The 22,729-nt window shown below is 41.6% G+C and overlaps 1 protein-coding gene across 1 annotated transcript in view; it reads right to left on the bottom strand.

The window, feature by feature from the left end:
• Window positions 1-21,919, bottom strand: part of lamb2l (laminin, beta 2-like) — a 64,012-nt gene extending 42,093 nt beyond the window's left edge. Inside the window, exons 1-2 of the mRNA XM_085781108.1 lie at window positions 21,899-21,919; window positions 6,121-6,192 (exon numbers count right to left, since the gene is read on the bottom strand). Coding sequence (XP_085637234.1) covers window positions 6,121-6,160 — 40 coding nt within the window. The 5' untranslated portion in view covers window positions 6,161-6,192; window positions 21,899-21,919. The remainder of the gene's footprint in view (window positions 1-6,120; window positions 6,193-21,898) is intronic.
• Window positions 21,920-22,729: the final 810 nt, after the last annotated feature.

Genomic DNA, 22,729 nt, shown 5'->3' with positions numbered 1-22,729 from the left:
AATATAAGTCTTAAATTGTTATATTTTCCGACGGCAATCACTTACATAGAGTGTTTGGTCCGAAACACGGGTCTGTCGGTCTCTCTGCTCTGCTGTAAGCCGAGGAGAAAATGTCTTGTATACTTCCTTGTATCCTACAACCTTTATCCAATGAGGAGAGAGAACGGCATGAAGGGCTGTGTGTGAAGCCAAGGGATGCGCGTGAATGTGGTGACGTAGGGACGAGGACCAATAGATCCATGACGAGGGCGGGGGCTGCTAACGCCATTGGCTGACAAAAAGTTAGCCAAAACGACCGGATCGCTTACTTCTGCTTTAAGTGCCTTTGCAATTTGTGAGTTACTTTCCTGACATTGAATGGGACAAAAAGAACAAAGGTCAATCATTAATTGCTGCTTTAAAGCTTCAGTTGGTAACAATTATTCAGTCATATTTGCTGGAACTGTCACTATATTCTGATGGTCAGACATTAAATGAGTAATTTAGGACAAAATCCAACTCCTCTGGCTCCACCTACAGCCTGTAATCGTATTTGCCAAAATCCACCGCGACCGACGATTCTCCACCAGTCAGGTAGAGGGAGCAGGAGGAGCAGCCAATCGCCGCTCCTACACGTCGTGCTATGGATACGGTACATCTTCTGTGGGTGCGTTTATGGCTACTTTGTGTGTGTCTGTGTGTGTGTGGGGCGCTTGGCAGAGGTTCATAAAGGGACCTGACGGAGTATTGTCTTGAAATTTCCGACCAAGTCGTGGAGTTTACTTTCACTTTCGTCAACTTACCAACTGGAGCTTTAACAGCTATAATTTAATTGCATTTCTCTATTTTAATTCTACTTAAATCTAGCCGGTGTTCTGACGATTTCTGCTGCTTTGTTGAAAATTGCTACGCCACATGAACTAATAGGTCTATCTATTGATTCAAACTACCCTTTCAAAAAATACTAATGGTTCTGCACATGCGCAAAACCACAAAGTAGCAGTTCTCGACAAGTAGCAGAAATCGACAGAACACCGGCATGTAAAGCGAGTGAACCAACACAAACCTGCCAGGAATTTCATTTTGCCTAACAGATCAGTCTATAGACCAACCTCCAATTCCCTGAAAACTGGAGAACCAATTTCAAACACGTTTTTTTTTTTTTTTTTTTTTTTTTTACATAGGTAGGTTTTACAAGATGGTGACAGAGAAGCTTTTGTTTATATGCAATGTGCAAACCATCACAGAGCTCTCACTCAGCTTTAGCTTTCACAAAAAAACCTGAATAAAAGATAGCATTACATTTTCTGTCACTCTGCATACATCATCTGGATCTTTGCTCTGATTAGCTTGAAGTCTATCTTATTGCATCCAGAGATAATTTGATCTACCGTACATCTAAGGGTTGCGGCTACAGACATAGAAGTAGGGGGTGAATACACATTCCCAGACCCATACTTTCAAATAAAATTGAGGTGCAATCTGGCATTAACCAGACTAACTGGTGTGTAGTATGAGTGAACCTGGTGGGGGACAAGAATATGTGCCCTTATATGTGTCCTTTTCATAAAAACCCTGACTGAGACTAACAAGGCGGGGCAGAGAGGCATGTACGACTTGAACTGCAGCCAGTTGTTGTGTGCAGATGTTGTTTGACACCAGCTGGTTCACCACATACACACATAGGACACACAAAGTAAGATGTTCCAATACAGTGCTATGACAGGAATGCAGGGAGAGAGAGGAAAATGTTACTTATTAGAGAAAACACTCCAGGTGTCAGTGCAGTGGACCCAAACGCTGGATCCTGCACAAACATCCACTGAGCACAATCATAAGGACAATCATGCTAATACTGAGTAGTTGACTGTCGTAGCAGCCCCGCTTCCTCATGGCAACGATTCTACACTAGGAGTTGGAAACTTTGCTTTGAGACTCTGCTCCATGTTGACATGATAACATCACATCATTTGTGCAGATTACAATCAGAATCAGAAAGGCTTTCATTTCAAGTGGGTTAACACTTTAAAGGAGTTTAAAAGACTTTTAAATGTATTTTTTACATACATTTTAAAGGAATTTGACTTGGTGTATTTGTGTAAAGATCAAGAATGAATGCTCAACGTGACTCAACTATGTACAAGTGCAATACTCAAGACTAAAAAGACCAGAGAAGAGTCCGGTTATGTTACAGTGTTTGGGAAAGAGGATCTCTGGTTTTGTTTATGAGGCCAGTGACGGTGGGGTAAAAAGTGTTATTGTTGCGTGAGGTTATGGTTCTGATGAGGCTAAAGGTTAGTGTAGTCAGCTGCATAGTCATGCTGCCCATCTCCTGTTCTACCAAAGGTGTTGATCTCAAGGTTATGGCACCAGTTTTGGATGACTTCGACAGTGTTCTCCTGCTGGAAGTAGCTGTAAATTGTGGCCATAAGGGGAAGCAACAATACTCAGATGGTTGGTGTGATTGGTTGGTGTTAAAGCAGATATCAGTGGCACGGCCGTTTCGGCTAATGCTGTGTTCAAGGCAGGCTTTTGAAACCGTAAGTTACAGCTTCAAGTCACAACTACGACTTGGTAGCGTTCCAGGTAACCCGTAGCTCGTGTTTTTACCGTCCTGTTGTCTGTGAAAGTTCCCTATAACGGCCACTCGTAACTTCCGACCCGTGAACTCGTACCAGATCGAACTGGTATGACTTCACAGGAAGGAAAAACACAAAGTACGAGTTTCCTTGAACGCACCATGAGTTAGCAGCCCCCGCCCTTGTCAGGCATCAATTGGTCCTCGTGCTACGTCACCACATTCACGCGCATCCCTTGGCTGCACACACAGCCCTTCATGCCGTTCTCTCCCCTCATTGGATAACACTTGTATCCCACAAGGAAAATTTTCTCCTCGGGTTACAGCAGAGCAGAGTGACGGAGAGACTCGTGTTTAGGCTGAAATACTTCATGTAAGTGATTGCTGACGGAAAATAGGACTATTTAGGACTTATATTAACAAAAACATTCCACTGATATCTGCTTTAAGGGACAAGCAAATGTTCCCTACGCAATTGTCACCATTTACACCCCACATCAGATAGCAAATATACAAGATTGTTTCTTGTAAATTTGTGACCTTAAATTTGAAAATTCTGAGTTTTAGTAAAAAAAAAATTAAAAAAAAACACCAGTGAATTGATGCTGGATGTTCCCAGTTTTCCACAACATCCTAAGTAAAAAACTATTTTGAGACGGATGTGTCCAAAACGATCAATACTGTAGCTTCAGAAACACTCACAACAACACTTGAGATCACCTTTTCATTCACCCTGGTGTTGGATGCGAGCATGAACATGTGTCTGGATGATTGTATGCGTCACTCTGCTGCCTCAGAACGGGCTGTCCATGAGTCCCTGTGCATGTGTACGTGCATGTAGAAGCGTAGAAAGACTGTTTTCTAAATGGGGCTGTAGTTAGCTGCAGAAAAATACATCTTCATATTACTAACAGCACAGACGACGTTTGTAGATATTCATTCTTTCACTAATCTATTCACGAACATGTGCTGCCAAATCAAGCTCACCATTACTGAAGTTGGCAGTTTCCACCCTCACACACGTGAGCACACTTTTGAATCAGTTAATTATTAATTTGGAGACTGACCCAGATACCTGTGAGTAAAAGGAAGTATAATACACCTAATGATTGTCCTTTTGGATTCATGGGACAAAAGCCACCAGTTAAACCAAGACATTGCTCTGGCTGTGCCTGAACCATGTGTATGTGTGGCCCCTCAGTCACCAATTAACCTGTGCGAGGGCCCTCTCTGCCTCAGACCCAGCTCTGCTGTCAGTGGCCTGTCATTTACTACACATTCCACAAATACCGCAGATTCTCACAGAGTTTTTAAATCCTACGAGCTGACACAACGAACCTGCCTCTCAGTGACCACATCAGGAGTCAGACCGAGCAGTTCCTCCGCTGCTACACTATGCGTGTGGAAATCAGGAGTGGATGCAGGCGACAGAGATATTATAACGTACCATATCCTATTAGACTAAAAGTGTTTGATGGTTAGGAGGAAAAAAAAACTGCTCAAAGTTACATTAGTTTAATTGATGTTTTTTAGAGGTTCTGTCTGTCCATCATGAGGGGGGAGTCGCGAATGCATGAGCCAAACTTCTCTGTACTTACGGTCATTTTGTTAAGTCTCTCTTGTTAAGATATGAAAGAGGTCAAAGGAGATTTTTCTGTTTGTTATTGGAGAAACAAATCCTGCCTATAACTTCAATAATTCCATAATATCTGCCTTCATTATCTTCTTATCTCAGATTAGGATTTTCAGTCCAGCATTGCTTTTGAAAATTGATGTCTGTTAACCGAGCCACCAACACAGTTTTCTCTCACTAATCTCACTGAGGTATTTAGGTTTCCTATTATATTTGTTATTGCAATGTTCACATGCATCTGACAATCTCCATGGCAAAATAGGCCTACATACTCTTCACAGCTGGTCATCTTTTGTCTTATTTTTTTTCTCTAATTCAAGAATATATTTATGACTTATAAAGATTTAAGTCCTAAGCAGAACATGAGGGCTTGAGCATGAGCACCACAGTGCAGGGAAGGTCTGAAGGAGGTCTTAGGTCTTTTCATGGGATTTGATGACAATAATAACGACAAAACTTTCAATGTCCCCAGCCGTATCTTTAAAAGTAAAGACAATGGAGTCACCCATTGGCTCATGCAGCACAGCTTGTACTTCTATCTCCCCAACTTTCCTATCATTCCTATCTATTCCTATGCTCTCACTGTCTCAGTCAAATAAAAGGGCCACCGCTCTTGCTATTCTCCATTCCCTTCCTGCCATCCCATCATTTAGCCGGGACTTAAAAGCAGCATCGACATAGCAAAGGAGAATTAAACCTTCACTTCCTGTTTTCTCAAGTACACACAATCCACCACAAACATCTGCAGTCACAAGTCAATCCTGTGATTAGTGAGCATGAAATAATGAGGGATTAGACCATGATGACGATGTACAGAGAGAGGACTGGGAGTCTGGGAGGATTTCCTTTAGATGTGAGTCTGCAACAGCAACAACACCACACTCACACTGACACATAATAAGAGATTTGGTTTGAGTAAAAAGACGTGTCCTGCTGCTATTAACATCCTCACACTGCTCCACTGCAGGGGGCTAAATGTCACGATTTAGAAGATAAGATAAGAAGATAAGAAGATAACACTGAGTGCGATAAGTTGCTCTGCTGAGACTAGTTTTTAATATTCCATTAGCAACAGAGGCGTCAAAACAACATTTATCTTTAGTCCTTTAAAGATTTTGATGTATAAAAAATGTCTTATCACTCTGAGCTCTGGTGCAGTGTAGCTCAGCTAATCTCTCTCTGACGGTGGCAGCTAAAACATGACAGTCGCATGTAGTTTAGTTCATTACAGTCTAACAAGAATAAACAAGAGAGGAGCTTAGCAGCCCTCCACATCATTAACACCGACCACCACATATTTATGTCCTATTTTCACTTTTTCTAATGGCTCAAATGGGTAGAAATCTATTTAATTGTAGAGTCATGTGCAGCGTATTGATGTACACAGGTGAACAAACAGCCTGGAAGCAGACCTGTCTGCTGTTAGTCTGTTTGTGTTTCCATTAAGTTTTTACTGTCCCAGTTTTTTTTACTGTGTCTGGTCTCTGTGTGCCTACACAATGTGTCTTTGTGTAAGTGTGTACGTGTGTGTGCGTGTGTGTGTGTGTGTGTGTGTGTTTGATGGAGCATATTAAATTATATATTATATTGTTTATGTTGTTGTAAATGCTAGGAAAGACTATCAGGAGATCTGGGAGGACCTGGAGAAACTAATACTTTTAATCCAAAATTTAAGACTTATCTTCTCAATATGATATGATATGATATTATATGACACTTATTTTGTTATATTTCTATCCATCCTTAACCCTTTTACTATTAACCCTTTCATTTATTTGTTTTCAACTCTATTATTTCGACTTTTCATAATGTTACTGCTATAACTGTGCATAGAATATAAATAAAGCTTGATTGATTTATTATTTATATATTACAGAGTGAGATGTAACAGCACAGACAACAACAATAATGAGCCAAAACTTGAACTCACCCAGCAGGAGGAGGCTCAGGTGCAGAGTCATGATGGGCATCAGGATGTCTCAGTGCACGGACACCAAGCTTTCTCTGTAACAGACAGATTGAAAATGAGAAATTATTTTAGAGATCCACTAAAATGTCCTAATGCGGCTGACAGCAGAAAAAACGCGGAGGACAGGGTAATCACAGTACACAGTCTGAGTTTTACACCAGAGGCCGATGTGCTGTGCAAACATTTCACAGGGTCAAAAGAAATCGGAAATTTGCTATTAACCTTTGACTACGTGTCTTTGTCAGAGTGTCAAAGCAGTGTTGGTATAAAAAAAAACCTTCACAGGTCTTAACAGTGGTTTTGTTTGTTTACAGTAAATACCATAATTACCTTCAACTTGCTAAAGCTGTGGCTGCTGTTAAACGATAAAAATTACAGCTGTCCTTGTTTAAGTGCCTTGGTTGTGTTGTTGTGACACAAGAGCAAGATGACCTCCTGTCTACATTTGACACAGTAAACCTGTGGTTAAAGGAAGACAAGAGGACGGCTTATAGGAAAGGCCGACTCACTTTGAAAGTGAGCCAGTGCCTTTTCTAATCCGAGGGAGAACTCTGCTCTGTTGCCTGAAATATGACAAATCAACAAGTCTTCACTTAGATCCAGCTCTGTGAACTTAAAGCAGGTTTCTGTTGGAAAGTATTTTTTAAACTCAGCTTGGTAACAAGGATCCACATGGCCCCACTGCCCCCACTTAATGTTGAGTAACCTTTAGCCTAGCATGCAACACTTTCCAAGTAGATCTGCCAACTGTCATGGTTTCAGCCCTCTGACCTCAGCCACCACCTGCTGCTGCTCCTTTCTCAGCTCTGACAACAACAAAAAAAACAACAATAACAAAAAAACAACTTTTCTTTGCTGTAAATTTTTACTGATGTGACTTGACCTGATGATCAGCAGGTCTTCAGGGTAAAAAAAAAAAGGCATCACTCTGAAAAGTGAAGCAAGGATCAGAGAACTGTGGTTGTCGTTCACTCGTTTGGACGATGACCATGAAAGGTCAGGGGTCATCTTAGTGGAATGCAGATGTAGTTTTGTATTCCCCTGGAAATCTGACAATGTGTGATGCAGTGGTGTGGACTGTGGACTAGAAGGCTTTGGTGTGATCTGGGAATGAAGTGACAGGGCTGCACAGCTTTCATCTGTCGAACAACGCACTGCCTCCATGTAAGTTCAACCACTGAGCGAGTTGAACCTTACACATTCATTTCATTAAGTGGTCTGCAGCACTTTCTAATCATCTAAATGCAGTCATACTGGTAAACAAACAACAACCAAAAAAAAACACACACACACAACATTATAGAGCAGCAGCTCTGCTTCTTACTCTAAAAACCATTCTCCAAACTAATTGCACTTTCGGGTTTTTAAAACATCTCTGTTGAAGAAGACAAAAATTAGGAAAAGAAAACGCAGGATACAAACATTAAAAGAATGATAGAAGCAGCAACTGATTCATTATTTAAAGAAAATACTTCAAAATACTGAAGTTAAGCAATATTCCCGATTCAAAACACAACCTTGTGACCTAGTATGAAATTATTTTCATAAAAACATATAAAGACAAAATGCTGATTATCTTTCGGTAGCCTATACAATTTTTTAAAATTATTATTTGGATTTAACCCTGGTTAGTTCTAAAATACAGATTATTTTAGTTTCAATAAAGACTGGCTCCTCAGGCGAAGGTTACAGCTCCAACTCCCCATCCATCATGACCCGCGTGGGCTTGCAGCAGCGTAGCTGAGATAAGGTAGGATGGTAAACCCACTACAGCCCTGCTGCAGAGGGGCCCCTCATTGTACAGTCTCCTGGTTGAAGTAGAGAGGTCTGCAAAGAAGACCTCCACACTGGAACAGGATTTTTAACAAGAACTAAGATATACTAAGATATAACCATCATTCTACAGAACATGTGGCATGAAAATCTCAAGCTGCACATGGCTAAGGAGTCAAAAAACCACAGGTTGCACTGTTAAACAACAACAGCATCATAGGTTAAAGAGTTTAAAGTTTAGCCACAAGCAATGAGGGTGGAAGCACAAGGTCTCATTCAATCTAAACTCTTCACCAGCTGATTCAGCTACAGATAGCTAACTGAAACACTGTTAAAACAATGTACAGAGAACAGTCACAGTGTAAGAATCAATAGGCCTATCAGTGCAGTATTAGCAATAGCTGATCGCAGCTTCATACTCACACTGCCTCAGGTCACCTCTCTCCTCAGCACTGCGTGGTCGCAGTTGCTCTCTCTCTGTCTCTGCAGGCCAACTTTGCTTGACAGTGTGTGTGTTATGTGTGTGCGCGCGTGTGTGTAGATTCCCGTACTCCCAGCGTGCACGTGTGCAAACTCCTGGACCCCAGTGTGTATGTTTACGCATGCATGCACATGTGTGGTGTGTATGTGCGCCAGAATGTGTAAAACAAACTTGAAAGCACAACTGATGGCAGCGATGTAAAAACAAGAGGAAACGCCGCCGGCCAATGGGAACCCAGCATGTGCAGCGGGACCCCCCCTTCATTCCTCTCCTCATGCTTCGCCCTCCCTCGCTCCCTCCAGCTCGTCACTGGGGCACTGGGGTGAATGGGCAGCTATTCTTATTCTAATTCCTCTGTCACTCTGTGGGCCACTGGCTCAAAGAGGGGAATGGTCTCCAGGCTTTTGGAATGTACCACCCCTTTCTTCTGGACACGGAGGGAGAGTGAAGGGCAAGAGAGCCAGAGGAAGTCAGGGGAGAAAGAGAGATAGTTAAAACAAGACCAGACAGAAGAAGGGGAGGATGGAAAACTAATGGGAAAAAGGAGTCGGGGAAGAGCGAGAGAGGAGGGATACTGACAGTAATGGACACATTCTGGGGTGTAAACTAGGCCACTGAGCATCAGCGCTGAATCAAACCCACATGAGCTCTATCATGGCACTAATAGCCTACCAGGAGATGGCCGACAGATGAATGTTTCCCCTACATCATGACCAGCCCAGATTCACTCCCTGCGCTTAAAGTTTGCACTTTCCCCAAAACCAATCAAGGCCTACATCAAGAAATCAGTCTGGATTGCACCAAAACAGTTCATTGAATTTGAGATCGGCTCTAATTAGAGTTTAGTCCAACTAGGTTTGAAATGTATGAAGGCTACGTTAAAAATGATGCTAGCAGATGGTTAGCCTAGCAAAGAGAATCAAACATCAATTTGGTACCAACCTAACATTTTATAAGTTGTATAGGCCTTTCAAAGTGTTACTAACTAATTTAGTTGCCAGGCAACTACAGGCCATCCTAGGAAGTTTCCAGTCCAATAAATACTGCAACAGCTAAAATGAATTAAACTCCATTTATTAAACAATTTTAAAAAATAATTAAAAAAAAAAAAAAAAAAAAAAGGTGGTGCAGTGGTTAGCACTGTCACCTCACAGCAAGAGGGTTCTGGGTTTGAACCCACCGGCCAGCTGGGGCCCTTCTGTGTGGAGTTTGCATGTTCTCCCCGTGCATGTGTGGGTTCTCTCCGCGTACCGGCTTCCTCCCAAGAAAGAGTCTCGCATACTTGTAACCAAATAGCCTACACATGAATTTAAAGGTCCAGTGTGTAATATTTGGCAAGGTTTATTGGCTAAATCTGAATACTACTCATTTGTATAAGTGTATAATCACAATAAAACAAAATTAGTTTTGTTTTTGTAGCCTTATAATTATTATTTTATATATACATATAACTTTAGAGAGCATCGCCATCTTGCGTGCTATGTTTGTACGGCAGGCCGAACAGAAAATCCAGTGAGCGCGTCTTGCGATTTTTGCGCTCATAAATACACCAATGAAGAGGAAGGCGGAAGGAAAGAAGAAGGAGGAGGAAACAGCAGAGAGAATGAGTTAGTAGTTAGTCGGTAGAGAATAGTGAAAGACGACAACGTTTTTTTGTCGTCGGAGGCCACCATTACTTTGTTGACAGGAGAGGTGAGCGCAAACGAGTGAGTGAGCGCTGCAATATAGAATCTGAATTCTAGATATCATGGTTTTCCCCCCATTTTACACATTGGACCTTTAAACATTCATGCCCTTCAGGAGAATTGGTAGATCTTTTTTGTTTGTTGTTTCTGTTGATACTGAAAATTGTAAAGTGATATGAATCCTCTCATCAATCTCTCATCAAATGGAGAAGATGAAATGGAGAAAATGTCAAATCTCAAAGCACAGGGCTATCTGTTGCAGAGGTATTTGTGCTATAATAAAGCAAAATTTAGCTTTAACAATTGGTTTAAGTTAAGCTTGTGGACTTCACATTGGTTGTCTGTCACCTCTAGTTGGAGTAAAAAACAAAGGGATGTGATAAGTGAGCTGGTCTTGGAGATCAGGCCAGGGTCACTAGGTCAACAAGTAGCTGATGATGCCATGACTAGATTATCAACAACCAAGAGAAAGGAATGGGAGATGTGCATTTGTGGTTGCTATGCCCAGACATAGAGATGTGAAAGAGCAAACAAAGCAGCTTTCACCTTTGTAGTGTTCTTATGATACGACCTTTGACCTTTGTTCTAGTTAGAGAGAGAGAGGCCGACTTAACAAAAGAAGCAATCGGACCTACAGGTGCAACTGTCAACAAGGAGGCTCAGATACTGAGATTTTCTCACACAGCACCCTCACCTACTGCTCTGTAATCAGCTGGGACAAAGGATGATCAGGCTCATACCGTGCAAATTTTAAGACAATATTTCACTTTGCAATCACAGAACCCTCATTCTCTATTCAGTCTGGCTCCCAGCACAATTCAGGATGCTTTATTTGTCTGAGACCTTAAACTTTTTAAATCCAAGCTCAAGACTTCTAAGAAAAGACCAGAGCAATGTAAACTCTAATATAGGCTATTCAACAGTGCTGTAGACTGTATACAGTCTAATTCGCCGACTGTTATTTTTTGAATATTTCAACACATAACAGGCTTAGGTTTTAGGTCCCATGTGGCTTTAGATGTTATCATTTGTGTCTGATTGTATGCATGGATACACATGGTATGTTTGTAATATTTATATAAAAACACAAAAATGGTGTATGTTCAACTCACATACTGTATGAGTGAAGGACAATGGAAGAATAAGATATCATTGTTAGAGTGGAGCTGTTTCTCTCAGAGACCTTGAGCAGAGACTTTGACTGAAACTCACACACACAGTATCACTACAATAAGATAAGAGGAGACCCGTAGACAGTGTAGTCCCACCTCTATAACTTTGGTGGAACACTGAGACAAAGCCAAGAAATCTTGAGACACTAGTCCAAACAATACCAGGTTCCCATATCCCTGAGCACCATAACACGATAAGCCTGACTGTAAGTTTGTGTACACAGCAGCAAATGAAGGCCTTTAGACTGAGCCACTCAACACACTGCCAGTGCCAGTGGACTGCAGCTCCACACTGTTGTTCAGGTCTTGTAAAACAAGGCTGGGCTGGAAATGGGATCTGATCATTCAGGTGAGATCATGGAGGAAGTTTGCACAAGCAGGTGACTCATTATTTAGAGCAGCTATCTGCACCACTGGCATCTAGTCCAGATGTGTACCCAAAGCAGATGAATCCAAGCACCTGAACATCTGCACCAATGTGTTGAAACTTATTTTGAACTAAATAAAATGTAACACCATATTCAATCATACAAAAGCAAGTCTTGTTATGTTATCTTCATATTGTTCATCAGTGTCGCTATTATTAGCCAACACTAGCCACTTATACTGCTTATACAAAGCCAACCTTGTCAAATTTGATTTATTTTGAGGTTTTTGAGAATTTAAAGCAGAAGTAAGTGATATATTTGTGTTAATATAAGTCTTAAATAGTTATATCTTCCGACAGCAATCACTTACATAGAGTGTTTGGACTGAAACACGGGTCTCTCAGTCCCTCTGCTCTGCTCTGAGCCGAAGAGAAAACATTTATCGTATCCTACAGTTTTTATCCAATGAGGAGAGAGAACGGCATGCAGGGCTGTGTGTGCAGCCAAGGAACGCCGTGAATGTGGCGACGTAGGGACGAGGACTGTTATGGTGCGTTCAAGGAAACTCGTATTCCGACCGTGAAGTGGTACCAGTTCGATCTGGTACGAGTTCACCGGTCGGAAGTTATGAGTGGCCGTTATAGTGACTTTCACCGGTAAAACAGGTCGGAAAAACACGAGTGGGTTGCCTGGAACGCTACAAAGTCGTAAGTTGTGACTTGAAGCTGTAATTTACGATTTCAAAAGCCTGCCTGGAACGCAGCATTAGCGAAAACGACCGGACCACTTACTTCTGCTTTAACCATTTCATTTTGCTAAACCGAAAAGATTTCTGTGTCATTGGCTAACTTTATCGACAGCATAATATGTAATGTTCTAGTGTTATAGCTGCTAGAGGATACTTTTTAAACAAACTGTATAATATATTCTTTTAAATTAGTTGAGCCATTATTAAGTCATCAACATATTCCCTGGCAAACACCTGCAGGAGCATGTGTAAACCCCTGCTTGTTGGGAAATTCACTGTTTTACTTATTTTTAGACTTTCCCTTGGCATAAGACAAATAAAACTTTGAACTGGCATTGAATCAGTCAGGTATTGTACTAAATAAGATGTGTTTACAAAGACAATGTAACAGTTAGATGAGATGATGATTGACAGCATGCTCACCTGTAGGCGGTGCAGCTATAAAGCATGCAGCAGCTATGGATTAAAAATAAAGTTACATCTAGCCTCACTCTGTCCAAACTAACACACCCACACACCTCTAAAGCCCAGTAATCAACACCTTATATCTTAATACAGTACAAACCAGTAAAGCAGTAGAGGGAGTAGAGCAGAGACATGTGGAGGAGGCTAACCATCTGTCCAATGGCATCAATGGGGAAGAGGCTAACAATCATAAGAAAAATTACATGCTACTTCATTGTCAGGAGCAGTGACCTCCTGTCTTGGCATAGTGCAGTTGTCAGGCAACCAGGACCATGCAGAACAGAAAACATGAAGTCAGAATCAGACTACAAGGCTTACACAATGGTTAAAATATAACGAGGAATTGTTACACATGTGTTTACTGTGTTGATCAGAATGACCCAGTTCTTCTGTATCAAATAAAATGGATGGCTGCACTTTTTTGGCACCTTGTAAAAACGTATGTCATTGAAGTCATAAATTCCTGTAACACACCCTGAAGCCACAATGAGTGCTTCCTCCCAAATTAAACTAAATGAAAACTGCACAGTCTATGTTAAGTATTTTGAGGAAAGCCCCTTCTAGGCAACAGAAATATACAGTATGCTTAAAATTCATACCACTATTTTCCATGATTAAATAAAAAAGAGATACGAAACCAACACAACTTGTTGTACCCACATTATTATTTTTTTTACATCTTTGATCTTCAGTCTGAGATAACTGGTAACTCTGCCTGTTAATCCATCAAACGTCTGCTTGGTTTGGCAGAAACAGACCACCCACTACAGGCATTCAGTTTAACCATAGTGTAAAACAGGGAGACGTCTTCCCTTGAAACAACTTCCTAATCCCCTACACAGATCATCAGATTGTCACTGGTGGAGCCGTAGGAAATCTCATAATACTACGAGGGTATTTGCTTAATTTCTTTCTGGCATCCTACAGTAACAACAAAGATTATCTTCGAAGGAAATTCTGCATTTCAGGATCACAGATTCAATGTATTCAATGTAACTGACCTTCACTTGGCCTTTGTTCTACACCACCTACAACCAATGGAAAATGTTGAGGGGCATTTATACAACCAGTGCAGTTTGTCATTACTCCATATTATGTTTTCTTGGATACAACAGCCACATTTCCGCTGAAATCTGACTGTCATTAAGGGTATCATCATAAAAAATTAATCATTAACTATAAACCAAGCAAGACACACCTGCAAGGCCGACAAATAAAGCTCATGCAAGGACATGACCAGACTGTAGCTGATGATGAGGTTTTGAGATGATTAAATTCAGTGCAGACACACAAGCACCACACCAACCACAATCACCGCATTCATGTTTGGACTAGAAATTAGTAGGTGAGAGGTAGAGGTGAACAGGGCCAGTCTGAGTTTGACTCAGCACTAAATCCTGTGGAGGCCACAGTCCAAGGAAGTCTGTGCTATTTCTACACAGCGCATGTTAATGGGCATCTTTCAGCAAACATAATGCAAAGAGATCCAGTGCAAAATAGCAGATACAGAAACACTAACATCTAGGTTTGGGGTTTATGACACTGAGCAGTTTTCATCCATTACTTGAGTTGGTTTATAATAGTTTGCACAATCTAGTACTATGGATTCATTGAAGAAGTCGGTTTTCCTCCTTACACTCATGCTTTAAAGTGATAGTTCAGCTTTTTTGAAGTGGGGTTGTATGAGGTACAAATGGCCATTAAGTATAATATCTGCAGTAGAAAGGCCTCTGGGACACACCCATGACAGCTCACCAGTCTATCATAGGACCAATACACAGAAACAAACAACACCTTTGGGCAACTTTGAGTCTTGAGAATTAACCTATAGAGAACCCATACAGGCTCATACAGAATCCATACAGGGGATTGAACACAGAACTTTCAGACTGTGAGGTGACAATGGTAAACACTGTGGACCACCGTGCCAGCAGAGAACAAGTTGATAACCCCACAGTGCAAACGTCTACCAACAACGACATGTGGATTGGCAGCGGCAAGAGGAACGTGTATGGAGATTTGTGATTTGACATGGACAAGGTAGACGACCAAAAGCCTGCGTGCAAATGGCATCACAGAGAGTTTCAAGTGAAGGCAGACACATTTTAGACTTGTCTTGACTACATAGTCAATTTTCTAGTATCACGACATCCCTCCAACTGACACTTGTGTCTCACTTTATAGGCACTTGAAAAGCAAAGAGGCAATCAGTGCTTCCTGACAATATAAAAGGCCAGCAGGATAATTGGCCTTCTTTTTTAGTAAGGAAATTGCATTTCCTGTTATTGATTCGAGAGCCATTTCCAGTGTAAATCCCCCCTTTGTGTATGAGCAGCAGAGGGCGAAAAGACCAACCATGATACAGTCAAAGATCTGTGTTATACCCTCAGAGTCCATGTCTATGATTGCAGCTCATTAGACTGACTGAGAGCAATAAAAAACCCACTCAGCTGTCACATGTGTTGTTAACTTTAAGTGTTGATGTAAAGTGAAAGCCAAGTTCTACAGGCACTTTGTGTATATTAAATAAAACGGCTTTAAAAGAGACATAAAACATGTACGGAGGTTGGCACTTGGAGAAAGTGGTGGATGTATTTTTTTTCAACCACTTTTTGTCTCAGAGATGTGGGAAAAAAGTGATTTATGAATGATGCTACCAAGAGATATGAGGTGAAGTGTTATTAAATACAAGAATATAGCTAGTGTAAGATAGGAGATAGTCAACACACTGACCAAACAATAAGACAGTAAAATCAGAGAATGTATTAAAAATATGATTGGTAATTAAGATACATATAAAATAGCTGAGGGATAGGGTTTCACACCTTTAAAATTTGTTAAACACTTCAAATCATTAATAGATTTTTAATCTATAAAACCTTTATATCCCCTGACTCTAAAAGTAATCATTAGTTGTAGACACTGACATCATCCTAAAACAGGAAGACGAGAGCATGAGAGTGAGACGTGAGGAGGAGCAGTAATCAGGCCCTGTAATCAGCGTGCTACACAGAGGGGCTGTTTTGTATGAGGGGACGTGATTATGAGCGTCGGAGCCTGCAGAGACCTGACAGAGGCTCACATATCAAAGACTCAGTGACAGAGTGATAGGCAGCTGATGGCAAAGAGATCTGTCCTGATCTATAGATTATCAGGCATCCAGGGGTGGGATGAGATGGCCAAGAAGTTAAATCTATGTCTTTTTTTTCTTTTTCAACCATCAAGACAATCAAGATTTGTTTTTATGACATTTCATAAATTCCCAACAAACTTTGAATAGTTTTCTCTATTAAAACTATACACCTACACATAAGGTGACCAGATTTCCGAAATGAAAATCGGGGACATTTTCAGCGCGGTGGTCAAAATTCAAATGTTATCATTATGAAATGAATAACAGGGGCAATTACATGTTAATGTATTTGACAAAGCAAATGAGTAGCCAATAAGAAGTTACCCATAACCCTTCCAACCTCTCAGTCACTTCTGGCTACCAGTTCAACAGCATCAGCAAAACCAACAAAAACAACAACAACAAAACAGAAGCCAGTGCTGAAAGAGGCTTCTGCACCAAACAAACACTATCACACTCCTGGATGGATTCTTAGTTCAGTGTTTTTCAAACTTTTTTGAGCCATGGCACATGTTCATTAAAAAAATCCCGTGGCACACCAACCAAAATGTTACAAAATGACAGTGCAGCCTAAATACAGTAAATATAGCCTAATACAAATATTGTCTCTTACAGTGTAGTTAGTTTATTCTGACTCAGTAATGGTCATTGCTAAGGCCAGGTCATTGTGCAGGCCTCTGCCACTACCCACTGACATAAAAGAGTCCTATTTTATTAGCCAACTCTGCCAGACAGTCACTATTGCAGACACAGATGCTCAACAAAGCCAAATTATTTTTAGGAGCTAAATAATATTTGTTTGGACACAAACTGTTAACTGATAACAATAACTTGTATTCTGATTTTACTCTGATTCTTCTTCTTATTAGGCTATTATGTTTTTTTTTAATTTTATGTCAATCAACTCATGGGAGCTTGTCAACACGTGCACACTTCCACTCGTGCCTTCAGCCATAATTTCACAGCAAAGTGTTACATGAGAGGATTTACACTTATGCTGTGCACTCCCTGTGATAGAAAGTCAGAACAAACTCTGAGTGCAACCTGCAACGCGTACGGTGCCCCTAAAATAAAAAGGAGGGGCTCTCCAGTCGGCTCCCCCGTCATTCACCTGCAGCTGCACAGACGAGCAGAGGAGCAGAGGAGCGCTCTGCTGTCTGATGCCGCAGCACAGCGGTAACAGCGCGTGTGTTTTATTTAAAAAAAAAAAAAAAAAAGCAAACAAAAAGAGACCGCAGCCGGTCGGTACAAGCCATTTATCGCGCACGTAACGTCAGCACGCTAGTTATACTGGTTTAACCCTATGGTTTAACCATAATAACTGGAGTTTGTATCCATACGCAACTTTGTTTCTCCCCCATTCAAATCGGGGACATTTTCGGGGACAGCTTTAACCGGGGACAGGTCGGCCAAATCGGGGACTGTCCCCGAAAATCCGGGACGTCTGGTCACCCTACCTACACATCAACAGGGGCTACAAGTTCAAAACCAACAAAGGAACTACTATCCTGTTTCGCGCTGTAAACAGTGTGAAGAAAAACAACAGGAGCAGCAGGAAACAAAACATTCACCATGGCATTGTACAGATTATATATCAGCAATAACTGCAAAAAACAGTTTGTATTAGCTTTCTTGTTGAGTAAAACAGTGTTTAAGTAGCTAAAACTAATCAGCAGCTTTTAACCTTGTTTTGGACCCAGGGTTTGATGCTGCCAACGTTAGTCACGTTATTGTCATGACTCCAAAGAAAAGCTGTGTCCGAATTCACAAGTTGCATCCTTCAGAGGCTGCATTTGAAAACCAAATGAGTCGCAATGGCCATTTCAAAGGCTCCTTCATATGCAACCTTTATCGAATTTTAGGGCTCCAACTGTTCCTAATCCATTTTGATCCACTTACCCAGGGGGCAAAGCAAAAAAACGGACACGGAGCGTTGTAAAAGGTTTGACACCAGAAATGATATCTAGGAACTTCAAGGATTAAAACCTGGGTGGACAACCCGGTCAACTAGCTGCTGGAAAGCTACAGGGGGCCAAAGCCCCTTTCTGGGGTCATTTTGCTGGCGAAATGATGTAAATGCAAATATTTAGGTACTACAATGGCATAAATAGTCATACAACTATAAAATGTGGCAGAGAGTATCTTGACACATAGGGGGAGGCATGAAAAAAACATTCTGGGGTTTGTTGCAACTCAATTTTAAGATATCACCCTCAACATCCCAAAAAAGACCAAAAAAAGTACTGTTCGCCTGACAAATTCTCATGAAAATTATTATTTTTCAGCACTTTATGGAGAATATCTATGTTTAACATGTATATAGAAAAATTCCTTAATTCATAAGCTTCCATTTGAGTCCAAGATAGCCTTTCTATCTGAAAAGCTCCACTTGCTGTGGCCAACGGTCTTCTCTATCTATCTGTTCACTTTGGGGAGACCAGAAATAGAATGGTTTCTGATCAGGCCAGTTAACATAGTTTTTCACAATAGGTGTTGCATTGTTTGGAGACAGCCTGTGGCTTTCCAGTAGCTAGTAGAAAGGCTATCTTGGACTTAAATGGAAGCTTATGAATTAAGGAATCTTTCTATATACATGTTAAGCATAGATATTCTCCATAAAGTGCTGAAAAATAATAATTTTCATGAGAATTTGTCAGGCGAACAGTACTTTTTTTGGTCTTTTTTGGGATGTTGAGGGTGATATCTTAAAATCGAGTTGCAACAAACCCCAGAATGTTTTTTTTCCTGCCTCCCCCTATGTGTCAAGATACTCTCTGCCAAATGTTATAGTTGTATGACTATTTATGCCATTGTAGTACCTAAATATTTGCATTTACATCATTTCGCCAGCAAAATGACCCAAGAAAGGGGTTTTGGCCCCCTGTAGCTTTTCAGCAGCTAGTTGACCGGGTTGTCCACCCAGGTTTTAATCCTTGAAATTCCTAGATATCATTTCTGGTGTCAAACCTTTTACAACGCTCCGTGTCCGTTTTTCATAAAACTGGGATTTTGCCCCCTGGGTAACTGTTATTATGGTGTGGAGATGGCGGCAGTGGAGGAAGAGTAAATTGAAATCATTTTACTTACACATTCCATCGCCATGTCCTTTGAGTTTTCTCTTTGTGTTTTCATTTTTCCAATGGTCTAGTCTGTGACGAATTTCCAATGAGTGATCAGCTAAATGAGCTGCAGCTGTTGAGGTTGCTAGGCAACAGCAGTCACACTTTGGGTAGGCCCAGAAACGAACCGAGCCCTGTTCTGTAGGATAGACCAATGTTCTGGTCCAAACCTCATGGTCTAGAGAGGACATAAGTCTTCGTAGACGTAGACCATGTCCTCTACAGGATACAGACCCTGATGCAGACACAGCTCCTGTGTCCTAATTTGGGGGCTGCACCCTTCAGAAGCTGCATTCGAACAGCAGGACAACCATAATGCTGTCCCATATCAAAGGTAGCCTACCTGCAGGCCCGACCTGAAATGTTTCCTCCCTCTCTTGGGAAACAAAGGCACTAACAGGTGGATCCCACCTGGCCTAATCCCAACAAAGAACCTGAGGATTAACTGTTAAATGCAAGTATTGTGTTTCTGCTAACAGTACAGCACCAAAATCTTAAAGCGTCATCCAGGTTGGTATATTAGAGGAACTACGGTGCTTTGTGAGACAAATGTAAAGGTAAGAGGTGGTGCATAAACCATCCATTGGTGAAACTGTTGCATTTTGGTTTGGCCTTTGCAATCTACAATGGCTACGAAGGGCCACACCTTCATGGACTACATCCTCCAATGGACATAGACCCGGAGCTGATGTCTCATTAAAGCAGAAGTAAGCGATCCGGTCGTTTTGGCTAACTTCCTGTCAGTCGATGGAGTTAGCAGTCCCCGTCCTCGTCCCTACGTCACCACATTCACGCGCATCCCTTGGCTGCACACACAGAGAGGACTGCCCCTTTATGCCGTTCTCTCTCCTCATTGGATAAAGGCTGTAGGATACAAGGAAAGTTTTCTCTTTCTCTCTTTCTCTTACAGCAGAGCAGAGTGACTGACAGACCCGTGTTTCAGACCAAACACTTGGCTTGCTGTCGGAAGATATAACTATTTAAGACTTATATTAACACAAACATTCCGCTTACTTCTGCTTTAATGGCGCTAATGTTGTGTGAGACACACTAACACATACAGTACCTGATCTGTGCCATTGCCTGCACACTCAGCCCAAATGATTAATGTAAAACCATTTATATAAGTTAATAAATTCTGCTCTTAAACAAAACTTGAGCATCTGAGCCCTCATACTGTACTTGATAGTTACAGTAAGAGGACCTATGCATATCACAGTATCATCACACAGAGGGCTGTGCAGCTTAGTTTCAGTGGCCTCATCAACAATGTGTGCAACCTTAAATACAATACTCCAATTAAATGTTTCTTGAACACACAAAACGTGTTACTCATGAGCAACACGCAGTCTCTTCATGCTTAAGTACTGTAGTGCAATTACTCACAATCATTCTTAATCAGCTAATCAAACAACAGAAGCAGGCCTCGCCCCCTCTGGTCGCAAACCACAATCTTAAAAATGAGACAGGAAGATTTAATCACAAAAACAAAACCAGTTTAAGTAAAATAGACATAAAACAATAACAGGTGGGTGTTGTTCCAATACCCTGCAGTCCTAATCAAAGCCTTGGTTTCCTGTTAATCAATTAATTGAGAGGCAGCGTAGTCCCTCCCTGTACACCCTCTCACCCACATGGTCTGTTCTACCATTTGGGGTCTGAGGTACTCGTGGATCCTCTTAACCCTTCAGGTTAGAGTTGATCTCAGCAGCGGGGCGAGAGGCCAGGTCCTTGAGCTGATTAAAGCTGGACTAAGCCCATAGGGGCCATGAGAACATGCACCTCCCAACACACACATGTCTAAATACCCTGACAAGCTGCTGAAAAGAAATAAATGGCAAAGTGGAATTTCTTTGAATTTAAAGGAGCTGCTGAAGAGGGAGAGGAGGAATAGAAATATGTTCACAGTTCAAGATACACCAACACCACCAATTAGGAGAACATGCTTTTCAAAGCTAAATGTAGATATTTATTGTTGCCTTGTTTGAAATAAAATCTAAACATTATTCATTTATATCAGTGTAGATGGTGAATCTGAACCCACTCCATTAATCTGTCTGGTTAATCTGGTAGGAATGTGTGCAACAGTGTCACAAATCTGCCCCCAAGCCAGGGGTGACACACACACATGGACCCACACACTTCAGCTTTCTCTTGTTTCTTCAGCACAGGTCTGAGTCAACTTCTGGTATTTGATGTTTTGCTTGTTGGCTGGATTTCACATCATGTCTAACCAAATATATCTTAGTAAAGAATGTCTTTGATAAATTGTAATTGTCATCTGATACTTGGTTTTCCCACAAAGAAATGCATCCCATTTTCTACATTTTCCTCAAAGAAACTTTATGCACAACAGCCCAGAAAACAACAACAACCTGCACGCGTCATGCTGCTTTACACTTTGTGCCTCATGCAATAATGCACAGGTTATTTTTCTTTTCTTTTTAGGGCAGTAGCATCCTGGAGTTAATCTCCTGCTGACTGGTCAAACATGCAGCTCAATGAGAAAACCACCTCAATAAGAGTTTGTGGTTGTCCTGCAAAGGGTTGCACTTTATCATAAATACTGACAATTGCCTAAAAGTGAAATAAACCTGAAAACATTTAAAAACACAACAGTCAAAGTTCCCATTGCTGTGCCAGTATTATAAGGCTATTACAGTAGCACCACGGGCGACCACGGGACACACGATTCATATAAACTTCCATTGCCCCCGTAGGAGTATCACGGTGAATAAACTTTACAATGATGTTTGTGCGTAGTTTGGTTTCAGTGAAGATTAGATGGAGCTCACCTGCTCAGTAGTTTTCTTCGGCTCCCTCCCTCTCTCACTCACTCACACACACACAGTCACACACGCGCACAACTTTCTCCCTCTTTCGCTTTCCTTCTCCCCCTCTCTCTGTCTCTCTCTCTCACACACACACGCACACACACGCACTCGCTCCGCTCCGTCCGGCTGCACCGCCCGTATGAGCTCAGTGTCCGGTGGAGCAGCGGTACAGCCTGCACGCAGCTCTGGGCTCATCCTGCCCGGGAGGAGGTGGAGCCGAGCCCCGCGTGTCACCGGCAGTTCTACACCCCCGCCCCGGGAAAACACGAGCAGGTACAAGGCCCCACAGAGCCGGACTCCACCCAGCTGTGTCGGCCCAGGCTCACAGTGCAGTGGTTAAAGATTACTCACTCACTACCTCCTCAGGTTTAAAGCTGCTGCATTTGCCGTGACCTATTTCTTTCTGGTTTACAACTATGGACTTTCTCTTGCAGATAAACAAGCAAACAAAAGTACATAAAAAGTCAATCCAACCGGTCAGTTCCTATTTAAGTGGCAAGTTTAAGATGCATGTGGCCTTTTTCACATCAGTCCAAGTGCTACAGTTGAGTTAATATTTTTACTTTTTACACTATTGTGATGTCACAACTTACTGTGGCCTATTTCATTGGCTGCATCGTTTGGTTCATCCTTCATGGTCTACAGCTGGGCTGCCCAATTTGGGGTCCATGGGACAAAGTCGGCCAGCGACCGATTATTTTTGGCCCAAACTCAAGCCCGCAACAGGATGCACCGCAAAGTTACTTTCTATGTGTATTTTACACATAAATGCCATAGGGGTATTTAATTTGA

This window comes from Trachurus japonicus, chromosome 7 (genome assembly GCF_045865225.1).
Source record: "Trachurus japonicus isolate A0001 chromosome 7, Traja_1.0".
NCBI lineage: Eukaryota > Metazoa > Chordata > Actinopteri > Carangiformes > Carangidae > Trachurus > Trachurus japonicus.
The sequence above is the reverse complement of the archived record's forward strand: the minus strand, read 5'-3'. Positions and strand labels throughout refer to the sequence as shown.